A 15,966-nucleotide genomic window follows, 5' to 3' on the forward strand; every position below is an offset into this window, starting at 1 on the left:
CAGAGTACAGAAACAAAACACTGAACTCTATTCATTACAAATAATAAGATTAAGGAAATTCAATTATAAAAGAATAAACCTCAGGTCACTGGGGAGGATAGTTGGAGTTACATTGCAACATATGCTGTTACCATATATCCACATATTATATCTGGTTAGGCTTGAAGTCAAGATTCGTCCAGTCACATTCATTTTCACTCCAATCGAACATTTTAACACAAAGCAACTCAAGGAGTGAACGGAAAATTTGCAAAAACACAGTTTGGCAGCCCACAACAAAAACCACCATAATGATCAATGAGTCTGACGACTCTTCAACTGTCACAAAAACCTGCTGAATCAGCAGAATAACAACAACATGCCCGACTCCGCCGCCCGCACGCCCAGGAGAGAGAGAGCCCCTCCGACCCCAGGGGCGGGGTGGGGCGGAGCAAGAGCAAGCCCACTCTCCACCTCCGCCTATCAAGGGCAGCCCCCGACACACACAGACCCCCCCCCCCCCAACACACACACACACACACACACACACACACACACACACACAGTCTTGTATTTCTATCCTTGTGGGGACCGTCCATTGACTCCCATTCATGTCTAGCCCCTAACCCTGACCCTTACCCTAACCCTAACCCACACCACAATAAAGCCTAACCCTAAAGAAATGTTTTTGCACTTTTACTTTTTTCAGTAACAACAACATGGTCAAGAAAACACTGTTTCTCCTACTTAGGACCGGAAAAAGGTCCCCACAAGGCACGTCGTTCCACGTTTTGCTATCCTTGTGGGGACATTTGGCCCCAACAAGGATAGAAATACAAGAACACACACACACACACACACACACACACACACACACACACACACACTCATCATACTCGCACATCCTCACATCCACATTTGAGCGACTCAGACAGGAGGGTTGTGTAATTCCTGACATCTGCAGGTAAAAGAGCAAATGAAGTCAGACTCTGTGGCTCAAATGCTTGTGCTGTGTGTGTTTCTCCACAGGAAAGGAGGAGGGAGTTTGAGGCCAACCTTGAGAAAGCAGGACTGGAGCTGGAGACTGAGGACAAATCGGTAAGAAAGTCATCTGCAGAGCAACTGCGCCACCTGGTGGTCAGATTACTGAGGCACATCAAACCCTACAGAGAGGTGACTTAAAGGGATCATTGTTAAACCCATATGATCCTGCTATTAGGTATTCTCAGGCAGTAGCTCCCATGGTTTTTTGTTCCCCCTGTAAGTCGCTCCAGATCGCCCTCATTAAAAGCTGGGAACCGTCTGATTCGCCAAATCTATACAAAGAAAGTGGAAACTGGTGGAGGCAACGCACAGCAACATACAGAAAACAGGAGCATTCAGAGAAAACAACACAATGAGCAAATCTGCTGAAGATTATAGAAAGTGGAGTCACAAATGCACAGATCTAATGATACATCCTAAACTTGTGACTAAGTCTCAAAACTGATGTAACTTTTCTTATCCTTGTTTACTTCCTGCAGGACTCTAAAGACCAAAAGACGTATTTCCTGAAGATCCATGCTCCGTGGGACGTCCTGGCCACCTACGCAGACGTGCTGAAGGTTAAAGTTCCCTTCAAGGAGAGTGACGTCCCTCACGGACAGGACGTCCCGTTGGAGTGGCTGTCGCACCCTTTCCGCCTGCCGGATCACGTCATGCACCCGCAGCCCGATTACTTCACCTACCCCTTCGATAAGAACAAGATGGACTTCTTCCTCATCAACGACAAAGACACCTTCTTCCCCCCGTCCACCAGAAACAGAATCGTATGTTTCTCTATGGAGTTTTTGGGGACATATTTAAACCCAGTTGATTTAAAGACTGTTTTTTGTAGAAAGCTTCATCTCTGCAGGTTTGAACGATGCTGATGCAACAATGCAGCAAACCTCAGAACGTATGTGGATCGATTGAAGTCAAATCCAAACTAATCTCTCATTAGATCCCTATCTCTGTCATTAATGTAGGTGTTCTACATCTTGGCTCGCTGTCCGTACTTCAAAGAGGGTCGGAAAGATAAAGACAAGACGGGAATCAAGCGATTACTCAGCAACGGGACGTACACAGCCGCCTTCCCGCTGCATGATGTAAGACACGCTGCACTCAGACAAACGACAGGATTTAAACCCTGGAAGACTTTTTGAGAGTCTTTCTATTGCTGTAACGTCTACCTGCACCTCCTGCATGATGACAATTCAACATGCAAAATTTCTGATGTGATCTGAAGAGTCCAGGCAGGCAGTACCTTAGTGTGATTTATGTTTTGAAATAGGTGGCACTGAATTTCACACTTTTGATTTTTTTTTATTTCTCTCTGAAGAAAAGGGATTAACACCGTAAGATAAGATGCTTCGAGCAATTTTTGTTTGTTTCCTTTTTCAGTGTCGATATTGGAAAAGGGCAAGAAATGCCGAGTGTGAGAGCGAACGCTTCAATCTGTACAAGCACTGGGCCAGATTCCTCTGCTTTTACAAAGAACAGCCGCTGAACCTCATCAGGTAAAACAAACTTCAGTTCCTTCCACATAAAGTTCCTGCAGCGGACTGTTTTAGTGACAGAGTGATCGTCTGCTTGCAGGAAGTACTATGGGGAGAAAATTGGGATCTACTTTGCCTGGCTGGGCTTCTACACGGAGATGCTGTTCTTCGCAGCCGTCATGGGTTTTATATGTTTCACCTACGGGCTGCTCAGTTACGATGTCAACATGTCCAGGTTTGTACCACCAGGAGGCGTTATGTAAATGCAAAATATGGTTCACTTGAAGTTCTAATGTCCTGAAATGAACTCTGTGTTAAACAGAGCTTATCTCATTGAACTTGCTTCATTTTAAAACTTCATGGTCACTGATTAAAATGCTTTCTGATCCCGGTCCTGAGGTTTCAGTGAGCTTCTACTGTTAAAAATGTCCCAAAACACCCAGTGTTTAGTTTTATACGGGCTTCGTCAATTCAGAGTGTGGAAAAAAAGGGTTGTTTGACATTGTACAACATTTTTTTAGTGGTTTTGTGGATTATTCTACAAGCACTGATTAAGTACTTCCTGACAAGAGTGTCAGAGATAAACTCTGTGAAACCTTCACCAAATGCGCCATCCTCAATCATAACAGAGTTGAATAAATATTTCTCAAAGACAGCATAAACCCAACAACCTTGAATGCCAGTCTAACTCATTACAAGTCTGTTGTGCAGTTTTGATATTGTTGGCTTAAAAAAGCAAAGTGTTCACCATTTCATTTTAAAAAACCTAAAACCTGCAGTGGAATAGAAAATTTCATTCATTCCCTGAGATGAATTCAAACAATAATAAAACTTTTATTTCGTGTGCTTTTTTTAGAGGAATGCAAATTCTCTGAAATGAAACGTTAAACCGTAAAAGTTGTGAATTGTGGCCGCAACACGGAATAATACATGTAGTGACAGCACTGTGCATCGGATTGCTGAGAGACTACCTCAAATTATACTGTTTACCAAAAGTCTCAAATGTTGGTCAAATAAAGCAAAAATTGCAAATCCTTCTGTAGAAGGAAGCAAAAGATTGAGAAATGAAATAGTGCTCATTTATCTCTGGTCTGGATTCTGACAGCAGCAATAAATCAGCAATGTTTTGGGGAACTATCCCCATGCCAAACTGCATGAATGAACACTGAAAAAACACACACACACACACACGGGTGGGACTAATCAATGTGAGGCACAAGACCACGAAGACATTGTAGAAAGCATGGAGGAGGCACAGGTGTGACGCTGCTTCTCTTTCTCTCCATCTGATCTCTGTCCGAACTCCCAAAGATCACAGAAAGACGAGACACTTCAAATAAAACAGGAACACTGAGAAGACAGGAAGACACAGCAGAAATACATGAAATTACCATACAGCTATGGGCTTTAGAGCACCACCCATACACACTGTGTGGATTGGCTTTGATTGTATTTATGTTTGTTTTCTTTCTCTTTCCAGCAAAGAAATCTGTGATGCCGATATAGGGGGCAGTATTCTGATGTGTCCCCTCTGTGATAAAAAGTGTCCTTTCTGGAAGCTCAACTCCACTTGTCTTTCATCCTGGGTAATTATTTTACTGGATATATTGATTGGAGTTTGTTCGTCATGTTTCGGTGGATTAATAGCATTTCATTTAATTCAATATGTGAATGTGTGTCTGAAAAATTAACACTTTAGAACTAAAAAATATGTCAGATTTAATGCATAAAAACTTGAGTTCCAGGGGTCATGTGACCAAGACCGTACCTCTCATTTTCTACTAAAAAACCCTTATATACCTCTAACACCTCCAGAAGAACACGCAGCGAGGACATGTTAAGACCTACAACTGTCAAACAGTGCAACATATTCACCCGAGTACGCAAGAATACTCCCAAACCAACTCCGCCGAGCCCACCGAGCAGCACAAGCACGAGCCTGGCTAATGCTAAAATGGTTAGCATGGAAGAAGTAATGTGCGAGCTCAAATCACTGTGGTCGGACTTTGAGACAACACTTGTTGGCATCGATCAGAAACTTACGGGAAACTTACAGAAAAATCTCTCTGCTTCAGTGAACGCTGAACCATAGAGAGAAGTGAAGAAAGGTCTACACATATGAGAAAGACTGAGTAAAGTACTAAACAACTGCAACTTCACATGTGGTTATAATACACTGCTTGAGTTTACATTTACCAGTGATTTGATTATTATAACAACTGTCAGTTATTCAGACAAAAGGCAAATATTGTTTCTTTTTTGGAATAATAAGGGCCTTAATTATAGTTTAAAATGAGTTGGCAACTAAGTCTGGCAAAATGATACATCTATCGATCAGGGTCGATAGATATAATTTAAAACACGGTTAAGGGATACTGTTGTTGCTAAAAGGTTATGCTGATTGTTTGCTCCTCAATTTTGTGTTGTCTTGTGTTCTCAGGGAAGGGGAGTGCACTTCACTAGATGAGGTGCAAATGTTCACTTTGGGTATGTTAGCTGTTGAATGTGACTCATTAAGATTAGCAACTATTACGTTAATCTTGAAACCAAATATAACACCCACAGACAGTGCCTCATGTGGAGGAATCAGTCTTATGGGATGTGATTTGAACACACTATGCAAAGTACCATGCACAAGATTAGAGAAACACATGCCAAAATTGATAAATGAAGATCAAAAGAGTTTATTAAAAAGAGACAAGGTTACCATAACATTAGATTAGTAATAAACTAGAATTTGGCACTCAGAGAGCGCTGACCTCCGCCACAGGTCAAATCAGTCACCAACAACAATAAGAACACCATATATAAATATAACTAAGCAGATGTAAAGAAAGCCTGTCAACAATGTAAGACGTAGTACTGAGGCCCTCTGCTGGATAGATACAGTACTACACTGGTAAAATGAAACTTGTCACCCCAGTAACTCAGCAATAAAAAAACAACACAATGACGGACCTGCAGAGATGCATAACAAAGGAAAAACAGTCCAACATAGGGTGAAATCACTTACAAAGCTCTGATCAAGTTTTGAAGAGAAGCCAACTTGTGGTGATTTTGTCGTGCTGCTGCGCGACTGTTCCGTCTGTGAAACAGGTCCGACTAGGAACTAAAACTAAAGTTCCGCTGGGTGGTCCACCCTATCGGTCAATGATAAAAAATTCGTGGATCCAGACAGTGATCCGGATCATCACCAAAATTTAATGGATTCTACGTTAGCCCAAGGGCCACATTTCCACAAAGTTTCATTGCAATCCATCCATAACTTTTTCCGTAATGTTGCTAACAAACCAACAAACCGAAGTGATTACATAACCTCCTTGGCGGAGGTAACTATGCAAAAGAGGGTACAAAAGACACTGCAATGCTAACTGTAGACGCTAATCAAGCTTTTGACAGGACAGAATGGAGCCATCTTATGAGACTGCTCCCAAGGTATGGCTTGGGAGAAACACTCACTCAGTGGATTAATCTGTTATATACAAGTCCAACAGCTCAAATCTTAACCAATAATATTTTGACACCCTTTAACCTGCAGTGGTCAACTAGACAGGGGTGTCCTCCCTCACCATTACTTTTACATTAGCACTGGAACCATTGGCTTTGGCTGTGAGAACGCATCAAAGCAAATCAGGCATCAAGGCTGGAAGTAAAAATCACCTTATCTCATTATTTGCTGATGATATCATATTCTCCCTTACGGATTAAAAGAACACAATTCCCAACTTGATGAATATAATGAAAGACTTTGATGTTTTCTCTGGCTATAAAATCAATAATGAAAAGTCAGTGCTCATATTTTTGAACAAAGAAAAAAGAGAGAGACTCCCTGTAAACACAGATTTTACTATTGCCAAGGCCTATTTTAAGTACTGAGACATTAAAGGGGCTGTATCATGCTTTTTCAGCTAGTCCAAACCCTATTATTGGCATTAACATGGTTATAGTTTATTTTTGGTGCTAAGGAAAAGTCATTTTGTGTGAAATAAAAGATTTTCTGGGGCTAATTCTGAAACCCGGAGGAGAAAATGCTCTGTTTCACTGAAAATCTCGCCTCTACCCCTGTGGACTGACAGCATACTTCAACCAATCGGAGCTTCAAAACAAATACACTGGTTAGCTTTAGCTTCTCTACACACAAAAACACGCGAAAACGTCTTTTCCTGTTAGAAACTCACCAAGCGCAGACCCTTCAGACTCTTGCTTGACTGTAGCTTTCAGACGATGGTTAAAATTTATCTCCGTAATCGGAGATACAAAAAGCGGCAACGCTGAATGCCGAGTGCAATTAATCGCATGATGCACATAATACAATAATGAATTCAAAAGTACTCTGTAATGATCATCCTGCTCCCAGCAGGGGACAGGGACCTTGTTTTTGTTTTTTTTCTTTGCAAGTATTTTGCAAAAAGCATAATTTTAGAAAAATTTTACAATTCATTAAATATGATTTAAACTTAAAATACGAGGGGGGACCAGAAAGAAACCGGACTGTGTTTCGAAAATTAAAACAAGAATGATTTTAGACTTTTGGCCATTGTATGTCACTATAGCATAGCCTTAAGCGTAACAGTGAAAAATTTCACCTCCCAAACACACACAGGCAGCTCACACGCAGTATTTGTTATTACAGTCCTGCCCCCTTCTTCGAAAAATGCGAAAATGGTCCCGCGCCTCTTAACCACGGAGCAGAAACAGGCTCGTGTGGACATGTGCCAGGAGCTGAAAAGGCAGCTGGAGGACGATGGAGGCTGTTTGGGAAGATCCTCACTGCTGCGACGGCTCCGGGAGGCGGTCAGGCTGAAGCGGCCAGCGCTGTGGGAGAGTGGGTACTGTTTTACGCACAGGGCTCTGCGCATAAAACAGTTCCTGATAAAAAACGGCATGGCTGTGTTGCTCCATCTGCCGTATTCCCTTGATTTAGCCCCGTGCAAGTTTTTTCTCTTCCCAAGAATGAACAAGGAACTGAAGGGGCAGAGATTTCATGACGTGGAAAAGGTGCAAAAAAAATCGAAGAAAGCTCTGAAAGGGACCATTACGCAGGAGCATGGTGACTGTACTGAGCAATGGAAATCCCGGCTGCAGCGCTGTATTCAAGCCGAAGGAGAGTACTTTGAAAGTGACAGTTTTGATTAAATGTGAAAAAAAAAATACAAAGTTATAACCACAGTCCGGTTTCTTTCCGGTCCCCCCTCGTACCGAGTCTTTACCAAGATTGCCACCCCCAACACACACACACACACACACGCTCAGTCTTGTATTTCTATCCTTGTGGGGACCGTCCATTGACTCCCATTCATGTCTAGCCCTTAACCCTGACCCTTACCCTAACCCACACCACAACAAAGCCTAACCCTAAAGAAATGTTTTTGCACTTTTACTTTTTTCAGTAACAACAACATGGTCAAGAAAACACTGTTTCTCCTACTTAGGACCGGAAAAAGGTCCCCACAAGGCACGTCGTTCCACGTTTTGCTATCCTTGTGGGGACATTTGGCCCCGACAAGGATAGAAATACAAGAACACACACACACACACACACACACACACACACGAGCAAGAGCAGATGAAAAACGAAGTTTGTTATGAGTGCACGCTTCCTCAAACTTCATTCTATGTCTGACCCTCAGACAGAGAAGGCAGGATGAATTCAGTAGCCAAATTGTGCCTCAGTAAGCCAGATTGTTGAAGGGAAATTTACTTTATTTTTTGCATGTTTTCCGCCCCTGAAGACTGCCCAGCAGGCAGAAACGTGCCGGCAAAAGACGCGATTGAAGTTTCACTTTCGTTTTTTGTCATATTTGCGCTCATTTCAGTTTGTGCCGTATACCAGCCTTTTTCCTCGTGATTTTTCTGATAGTTCGGCTGAGTTCATTATGGCAAATAATGAGGAATGGACCGTGTGTCGCCGCAGCTGTGTGTGCTGTTTTGACGCTCAGCTGGAGCGCAGTGTGTGTGTGTGTGTGTGTGTGGGGAGGAGGGGTGGGGGCATGGGGGGCGTTAACGCCTGATGAAAATATTTGTCGGCGTTAAGGAAGCAGTGCAGCCCTAATTTATTTGCCATTTCTTTTATTATTACTTGTCTTATCTTCATTATGTTGGAGACCCTGTATGTGTGTGTGTGTGTGCGTGAAAGTGTATTATGTTAGTTGACTTTGTACAACAGTCATTTGTTATATGAAAAAAAATAGATACTGGAGGAAAAAAAATGCATAAAAACTTTGTGTCAAGCAGTTTGATCAAATCAAATGTAAAAATAAATGTGTTATCCACTGATATGTCGCTTCCACCTTAGTGATTATTATGGAACTTATCCTCTCCCGTGTTTTCTCTTCCAGCAATCCCATCTGTTTGATAATGAGGGGACGGTGTTCTTTGCCATATTTATGGGGATTTGGGGTAAGTGTCAGGCTGTTCAGCTTGTGTGTCAGATCCAATGAACCCCCCTCCTGTAGGCCAGATTTTCACCGTTAGCCTTTTCACACTGAAAACGTCCACCTTCACTGAAACAGTTTCAGCCTGGAACGACTTGCCAACACAATTATGTAGTTATGTACGTTTAAGCAGGAGGACAGTCTGCCAGTGCTGCAGGCCAGAACGCGTAAAAAAACAGTCTTTTGCCAAGAAATGATGACTCATGGCAAAGCTGAAACACATTAGACTCCAGAAAGCCAACAGGAACTCTGGTTTTGATTGGAACCAAAGTTGCGATTCGATCAGGGTCATATAAGAAGCCAGATACACACATCCCTACATGAAAACATTCACGTTTGAAGTTAAAGCCTTATTCACGTAAATTTTTTTTTTCTTTTAAACTCTGACAGTGACTCTGTTTTTGGAGTTCTGGAAGCGGCGCCAGGCCCGGCTGGAGTACGAGTGGGACTTGGTGGACTTCGAGGAGGAACAGCAGCAGCTTCAAATCCGGCCCGAGTTTGAGATCAGATGCACGAACAGGAGGCTAAACAGAATTACACAGGTCCTCTGCTGCTTTCACTCAAATGATGTGCATGAAATGCTTGTTCAGTTTGATGCTACAATTAGGAATCAAATTATTGTCATTTTTATTGATGACATAAAATGGCAGTAAGTGGGAGTCTTGGATTTCATGAATTCTATGAGTCCTTTTACAAACTTAATAGCTTAAAAACAATCTGAATCTAGTTGGTCTTCAGCACAATCAAAAATCTGACATGACACTCCACTGATTCCTTTGCAGACAGCAAAATCACTCCAACCGTTTCTCCCCTGTGTCATAAATACAAAAGCATGTCTTCTACACTGTTAACAGTCCAGTAAGGTAACGATTAATCTTTCAGGAAATGGAGCCATATCTCCCCGTCACCAGCAAGTGTGCTCGCTTCTGCCTCTCTGGAGCCACTGTGATATTCTGGGTAAGCAATCTTTCACAGTGTGTGTGTGAAGACTTTCTTCCACAAGTGAAACGGTAACATTTTTAGGTAAAGACTAGTTTTCGCGTTTTCTGGTCAGGCTGTGGTTGAGGTCAGGGTTCGACAACTAGTATTATGCCCAGTCTGTTATACCGTATGTGTGCTCTTTGCAGATCTCTCTGATCGTGGCCTGTATCATCGGGGTCATAGCATACAGGCTAGCCGTGTACGCAGCCTTTGCAAGTATCATCAAAGATCCCATGAGGAAGATCCAGTTGGTGGGCAGGTTCATCACTCCGCAGCTGGCGACCTCCGTCACCGCATCCTGCATCAACTTCGTCATCATCATGATCCTCAACTTCTTCTACGAGCGAGTGGCCATCTGGATCACAGATATGGGTGAAGAGACGTGCAGACAGTGACAGGAAAAAAACATTCAAAGCCGTTACTGATGCTGTTTCCCTAATGCCGTCTCTGCTGTTTCCTGTCGGCAGAAATCCCAAAAACTCATCTGGAATATGAGAACAGGCTGACCATGAAGATGTTCCTCTTCCAGTTTGTCAACTATTACTCCTCCTGCTTCTATGTGGCCTTCTTCAAGGGGAAGTTTGTGGGTTATCCTGGAAAATACTCCTACATGTTCGGAAACAGCACCAAGCTAAGAAATGAGGAGGTGATTTTTTTTTTTTTTTTTTTTAATTTACACCTGCGTGAAAGCTGCTTAAGCTACATTCAGTACTACATCTTGATGCACTGAGTTGTACTTTTCCAAGGAAAAACCTAATAAAACAATGTGGGTGAGGATACGGGCAACCATCCACAGCAGCAGCTTGATAATCTGCAGCAGGGAATTAAAGGTTTGACTTCTTAAATGTGTGTTTGTGTCCCAGTGTGACCCTGGAGGCTGTCTGATAGAGCTGACCACACAGCTGGTGATCGTCATGGCCGGGAAGCAGCTGTGGGGAAACATTCAGGAGGCTCTGCTGCCGTGAGTCCGTCAGATATTTCTCCTCCGTCCAGACCGTCAACAACTCGTATCAAGAACAAAACATTTCAGTAAACCTCATCAAGGAATAATTCTGGATAAACTTTATAAAACTACCATGCTGTTAACTTAACTGAGTCTTTTTTCACTGTCTAGAGAAAATTATTACATAGAAATGAAAGCATCGAAACTTCTCATCTTCAGCGGATGCCTGTGCCGATTACTGCCTCAGAACGACACATTTTCATGTCAAGTCATGGCATTTTATAATTTTTTATTACGAGTATGAATACATGCTGCCAAAATGTCTTTAGTGGAATCATTTCTAAAAACATCCAGAAAACAAGCAGGGAATGTGATTCAAGCATGTTTTTCTTCATTTTTTTGTTCCATCTTCTATAGAGTTTTGTCCAACTTATGGTGGCAGAGTTCTTGAGTCAGTCTGAGCTTCGTCTCGGTGAAAGGCAGGAAACATCCACAACAGACTGTAATAAATAAATTAGTAGTTCAAGTCATGGGGAAAGAATCAGTTTCGGTGGAGATTATAGGAGTCTGTGTGTCTTTAAAGACTGATGGTCCTTTTAATTTAGTTGTTTTAAAATGTGTCACACTTTCAAATAACCTGATGAAGATCTCTGTAGTGAAGCTGTCCCTCATGTTTGGAACAGAGTATAACTCCATTGTTTCTAATGTCTTCAGTCTTTAGCGTAAATCAGCCGATTGCAGCCGACAAGGCGTAAACATTACTCTTGTAGTTTCTGTTCTGGCCGTATGATCTATCGTCCCTCTCTGGAAGCCTGTTCATACTCAGCCCTTCGTTTTGCCGTAACAGCTCTGTAAAGTGCGCGGACCAGATTTTTTTTTTCAGGATCCTTCTTTATGGACCTCTTGACAGGTTGATTCGGAACTGGTGGAGCAGCAGAAAGGGCCGACACAACCCCGAGAACCATTACAGCCGCTGGGAGCAGGACCACGTCCTGCAGAACTTCAGCCAGCTGGGCCTGTTCTACGAGTACCTGGAGATGGGTGAGTTATGTCCCCATTCTGGCTCTCCGGTACATGGAAGTATAAATTCCAGGCGACGTTTTTACAGCCTCATCAGGAAATGTCCACTAATGGCGACTCTCTATCTCCCTCCTGTCTTTTTCTCTGGCTGCCCTCCCGCTCATTCAGTCGTCCAGTTTGGCTTCATCACTCTGTTTGTGGCCTCTTTCCCCCTGGCTCCCCTCCTGGCCCTTTTCAACAACATCCTGGAGATCAGGGTGGACGCCTGGAAGTTCACCACCCAGTTCAGACGGCCGGTGGCGTCCAAGGCCCGAAACATTGGAGCGTGGCAGGAAATCCTCAACGCAGTGGCCATTCTCTCGGTCGTCACAAATGTGAGGTTTTTACTGATTATTCTAATTAATTTCTTTGAATATGTAATATTTAAGTTCAGCCTTCAGCGCCAGTATTTTTACTTTTTCCCCAGGCGTTCATCATGGCGTTCACCTCGGACATGATCCCCCGCATGGTGTACCTGTACGCCTACAGCAAAGAGGCCAGTATGAGGGGCTACATCAACAACAGTCTGTCCATTTATAACATCTCACAGATACCAAAGGAAAACATGCCAGAGGACGACTGGTTCGACAACTCCACCACCACCTGCAGGTAGGACTTTGATCATATCTCCGTGAACTTGGGTTTCTTCTTGGTCACTTTGAGCATCTTCTGATTGCTTCAGTTTTACGGACTGAAGCGATTACCTTTTCGTTCATGTTCACTAATAAACGTAACAAAGATGTCTGAGTTGTGAGAAAGAGCCTGAACACAATCATACACGGAAACAATTTAAGGAATTTAGATTAAAAAAAAAAAAAAAAAATCTTTGCAGTCACTGATTCATCTTCTTTGCTAATTCACATGAGACTTCAGCTGACCTTTGAACTACTCTAGGCCTTTTGGAAGTTGTAAAGGAAAATACTGTGACTTTTAATTGTGCACCTTATGTGAACGATACATTGGACTTTCAGGATCTTTTCTGAATTTAAAATATTGTAATAATGAACTTATTTCAAAAAAGATATTTGAGGAAAGGATTAAGTCACAGATTGATGTATATCTCTCTGTTGTATCATACAGGTACCGGGACTATCGTTACCCTCCCGGTCACCAGAAGGAATACACTCACACCATGCAGTTCTGGCACATTCTGGCAGCAAAAATGGCCTTCATTATCATAATGGAGGTAAGACTTTGATATACTCTTTGAGAAAGAGACAGAATAGATCTCATTGTATGAAGTAGATTTCATATCTACCATGTGATCCTCTCCTGTTGGCAGCATGTGGTGTTTGTGGTGAAATTCTTCGTGGCCTGGATGATCCCAGACGTCCCCTCAGACGTGAAGGCTCGGTTCAAACGGGAACGCTACCTGATCCAGGAGTACCTGCATAACTACGAGGTGGAGAGGCTGAAACTCCAGCTGAGCGCCAGCTTCATCACGGAGCCACAGTCCGAAATGTCCTTGATGACGCCGGACAAGCACGAAGTGTTGTCTGAGTGCCTGTAGCCCCTGCATCACACCTCCAGTGGAACTCCAAATGCAAGGGCTTCTCTCTTTGACATGAAAATGCTACTTTTTGAACGGATGTTAACACTTGCCAAGATGTACTCCTATATTAGGATCCATAAAAAGGCAATCCATGTAATGTTGCAGTTAGTTATCGCTCTACTAAAGCAGCTTCTTAAATAGATTAAACCTTTCTGTGCCATAACGTAACAGCAGCAAAAAGCATAAAGACTGTTGCTGCTGCTTAAACTCTTCTCTGTCATCGAACTTTTGCCGTTATCATGAACAATAACTGCTGCCTGTGCTGATGTAGGAAACGCTTGTGTTGTGAAGCCTGTGATGTTTTGTGTAATTCGCCCGGAAATGATTCAGTCATTTGATTTCCGGCATGTTATCTTTCTACTGCGATGTGAAGACGAAAGGCGATTTAAATGTGTGGATGTGCATCTGCTGGAAAAATATGGCTGGAAATGTATATAATTTAACGTTGAATGTATAAAAAAAAAAAGAAGTTCAACTTATAAAAGGAGATTTAGTAAGTAAGGCTTTTTTTTTTTTTTTTTTTAAACAGGCCACTCCAAGTTAAATTAAAATAGCTTCAAAAGAGTAGCTACTTAAAGTTTGGCTTCACGGCTATTAGACTCAACAGTTCTGTTACTTGAGTAACTTTGTTGAAGGAGAGTCTGTTAAAAACTGTGCATTCAAAAAACCCAAGTACCTCCATCATACTGCAGTGATACTGTAACAATCAGAAATGTGGCGATGCTGCGTTCACCCCGCCCAGAGTCTGGGACTGCGACGGAAACACGGCCAGACAGCAGCTGGCAGCTCAAGTCTCATCCTCCACATACTAGACCACCTTGCTGCGGTACCAATTATCAGAGTTGCATAAGAAGAAAAGACTGTGTGAAGAAAACGTTGGCAGATCTGGAGACGGATACAATCAGTTTGTGCAGAAGAGCTTTGGTTCTGTCAGCTTTACTCCTCCATGTGTATGCAATAAATGGCCTTTGCTATTTTCCTAGTTTCAGATTGTCATCATCTCTAAGCAGCAGAGATAAACTGAGTTCAGAGACACATAGAAAGACTTTTTCTACTCTGGTTGGATGCATTTCATGAGATATTTCAGTGTAAAGAGAAAGATTTTAATTAGTTTAAACTGCAGCTTTTCAAGTGTTGCTATAGATAAAAATAATCTTATTTAAATGGTTTTTAATTTATTGATCTGTTTTTGCTCTGCACCCTGAATACTTTGTATGTTGTCAAAAACACATTTCAAGCTTTTTTCTGTTTTTTTGCAAAACTATCTTTAGTTTGAACTCGTTAAAGGTCATCGAACAGTGTTATTTCAGACAGCTTGTCAAATCCATTTACTGATTCAACTGATTGCTTCCTGAAGGGACCACAGAGATGAAAGAAAATCTTTATTCAGTTTCTGTAGAAAGGTCCGCTTGTACTTATGTCCAGTGTTTTCGTCATGCATCTCTTATATTTTATCTGTGAAAAGCCCATTTTAGATTTCCGTGTCTTTGTTGAATCTTGTGATTCTTGATTTCAATGCGAATGACGCAGTTATCAGCTGGACAGGACTGTGAGCCGAAACCGAAGTCTGACTCATCTTGATCTCAGGATTTAACATCTCCAAATGTCTGTCCTGGGTGTGTGTAAAGAGCTTGCCACAATCAGGTTTTACGCATTCTGTGACCCTGCCAGGTGCACGATATATTGACCAACAGACAAATGCCTTAAACATATGTGTGTGTCTTTGTATTTGTATGAGTTTTGTAATGACAAACTTTCCTATCTTGGATCTCAGACCTGTTTCATATCAGTTGTTGTTGCTGCTGCTCGCTCTTTGCAAGGTAGACGTTTAATGCATGAACTGTTGGTATGTGAAGGTTTATGTCAGTTAACCACTGAGTTCATTGTAGCCAATTAAATTTGAACTTGGTGAAACTTAACACTGAAAATAAAGAATAATAAAAATAAATTTTTGTTTGAGTTCAATTTCCATATTGGCCATCCATCCATCAGTTTTCCTCACCACTTCATTCAGTTCATGGTCATGGGGGACTGGAGTAGCCTGGCACGCCAGACTGTCTCTCCATGCTCAGGGATACATGGGGAAACAGTCTGGGACTGCGCCGTTCGAATTTGACTTCTGCTCGGCAAACTGCCGGGCCAATCATAGCCCACGAGAGGCGGGAGTTAGCGATGCGTCATATTATACCTCCCCTAAAACAATCATGATGGCGGCCGCAAGACAGCGAGGTTATATCACGGCTCTTTCTGCAGTTCTCTTTCAACATTCGTTTCGGTATCTAAATATGGGACACACCCCCAGCGCTGTTCCCTAGAAACAATATTACGCCACGCCAGTCCTGACTGGCAGACTGACGTGACGTCAGCTCCGCAGGGGAGAGACCTCTCCCTGCTATAAGAGCCCCACGTCGACGTCACCTCCTCAATCTTCCACCTCTTCTCGCTCCCAGAAGCACCTCTCAGATGCTTTTTTGTGGCTAACAGGATAGCTTTACTGTTCGC

At 42.5% G+C, this 15,966-nt stretch overlaps 1 protein-coding gene across 2 annotated transcripts in view; it reads left to right on the forward strand.

Annotated features, from left to right (window-relative positions):
• Positions 1 to 15,392, forward strand: part of LOC115390566 (anoctamin-5-like) — a 33,042-nt gene extending 17,650 nt beyond the window's left edge. For both annotated transcript variants that reach the window (XM_030094476.1, XM_030094484.1), the window contains 17 exons: positions 1,009 to 1,077; positions 1,503 to 1,787; positions 1,986 to 2,105; positions 2,401 to 2,516; positions 2,596 to 2,730; positions 3,976 to 4,081; positions 8,834 to 8,894; positions 9,320 to 9,471; positions 9,812 to 9,886; positions 10,057 to 10,282; positions 10,378 to 10,556; positions 10,774 to 10,871; positions 11,764 to 11,894; positions 12,042 to 12,247; positions 12,340 to 12,521; positions 12,993 to 13,098; positions 13,195 to 15,392. In XM_030094476.1, the coding sequence (XP_029950336.1) occupies positions 1,009 to 1,077; positions 1,503 to 1,787; positions 1,986 to 2,105; positions 2,401 to 2,516; positions 2,596 to 2,730; positions 3,976 to 4,081; positions 8,834 to 8,894; positions 9,320 to 9,471; positions 9,812 to 9,886; positions 10,057 to 10,282; positions 10,378 to 10,556; positions 10,774 to 10,871; positions 11,764 to 11,894; positions 12,042 to 12,247; positions 12,340 to 12,521; positions 12,993 to 13,098; positions 13,195 to 13,422 (2,475 nt within the window). In that variant the 3' untranslated portion in view covers positions 13,423 to 15,392. The remainder of the gene's footprint in view (positions 1 to 1,008; positions 1,078 to 1,502; positions 1,788 to 1,985; positions 2,106 to 2,400; positions 2,517 to 2,595; positions 2,731 to 3,975; positions 4,082 to 8,833; positions 8,895 to 9,319; positions 9,472 to 9,811; positions 9,887 to 10,056; positions 10,283 to 10,377; positions 10,557 to 10,773; positions 10,872 to 11,763; positions 11,895 to 12,041; positions 12,248 to 12,339; positions 12,522 to 12,992; positions 13,099 to 13,194) is intronic.
• The last annotated feature ends 574 nt before the right edge of the window (positions 15,393 to 15,966 follow it).

Source organism: Salarias fasciatus, chromosome 1, assembly GCF_902148845.1.
Source record: "Salarias fasciatus chromosome 1, fSalaFa1.1, whole genome shotgun sequence".
Taxonomy (NCBI): Eukaryota; Metazoa; Chordata; class Actinopteri; order Blenniiformes; family Blenniidae; genus Salarias; species Salarias fasciatus.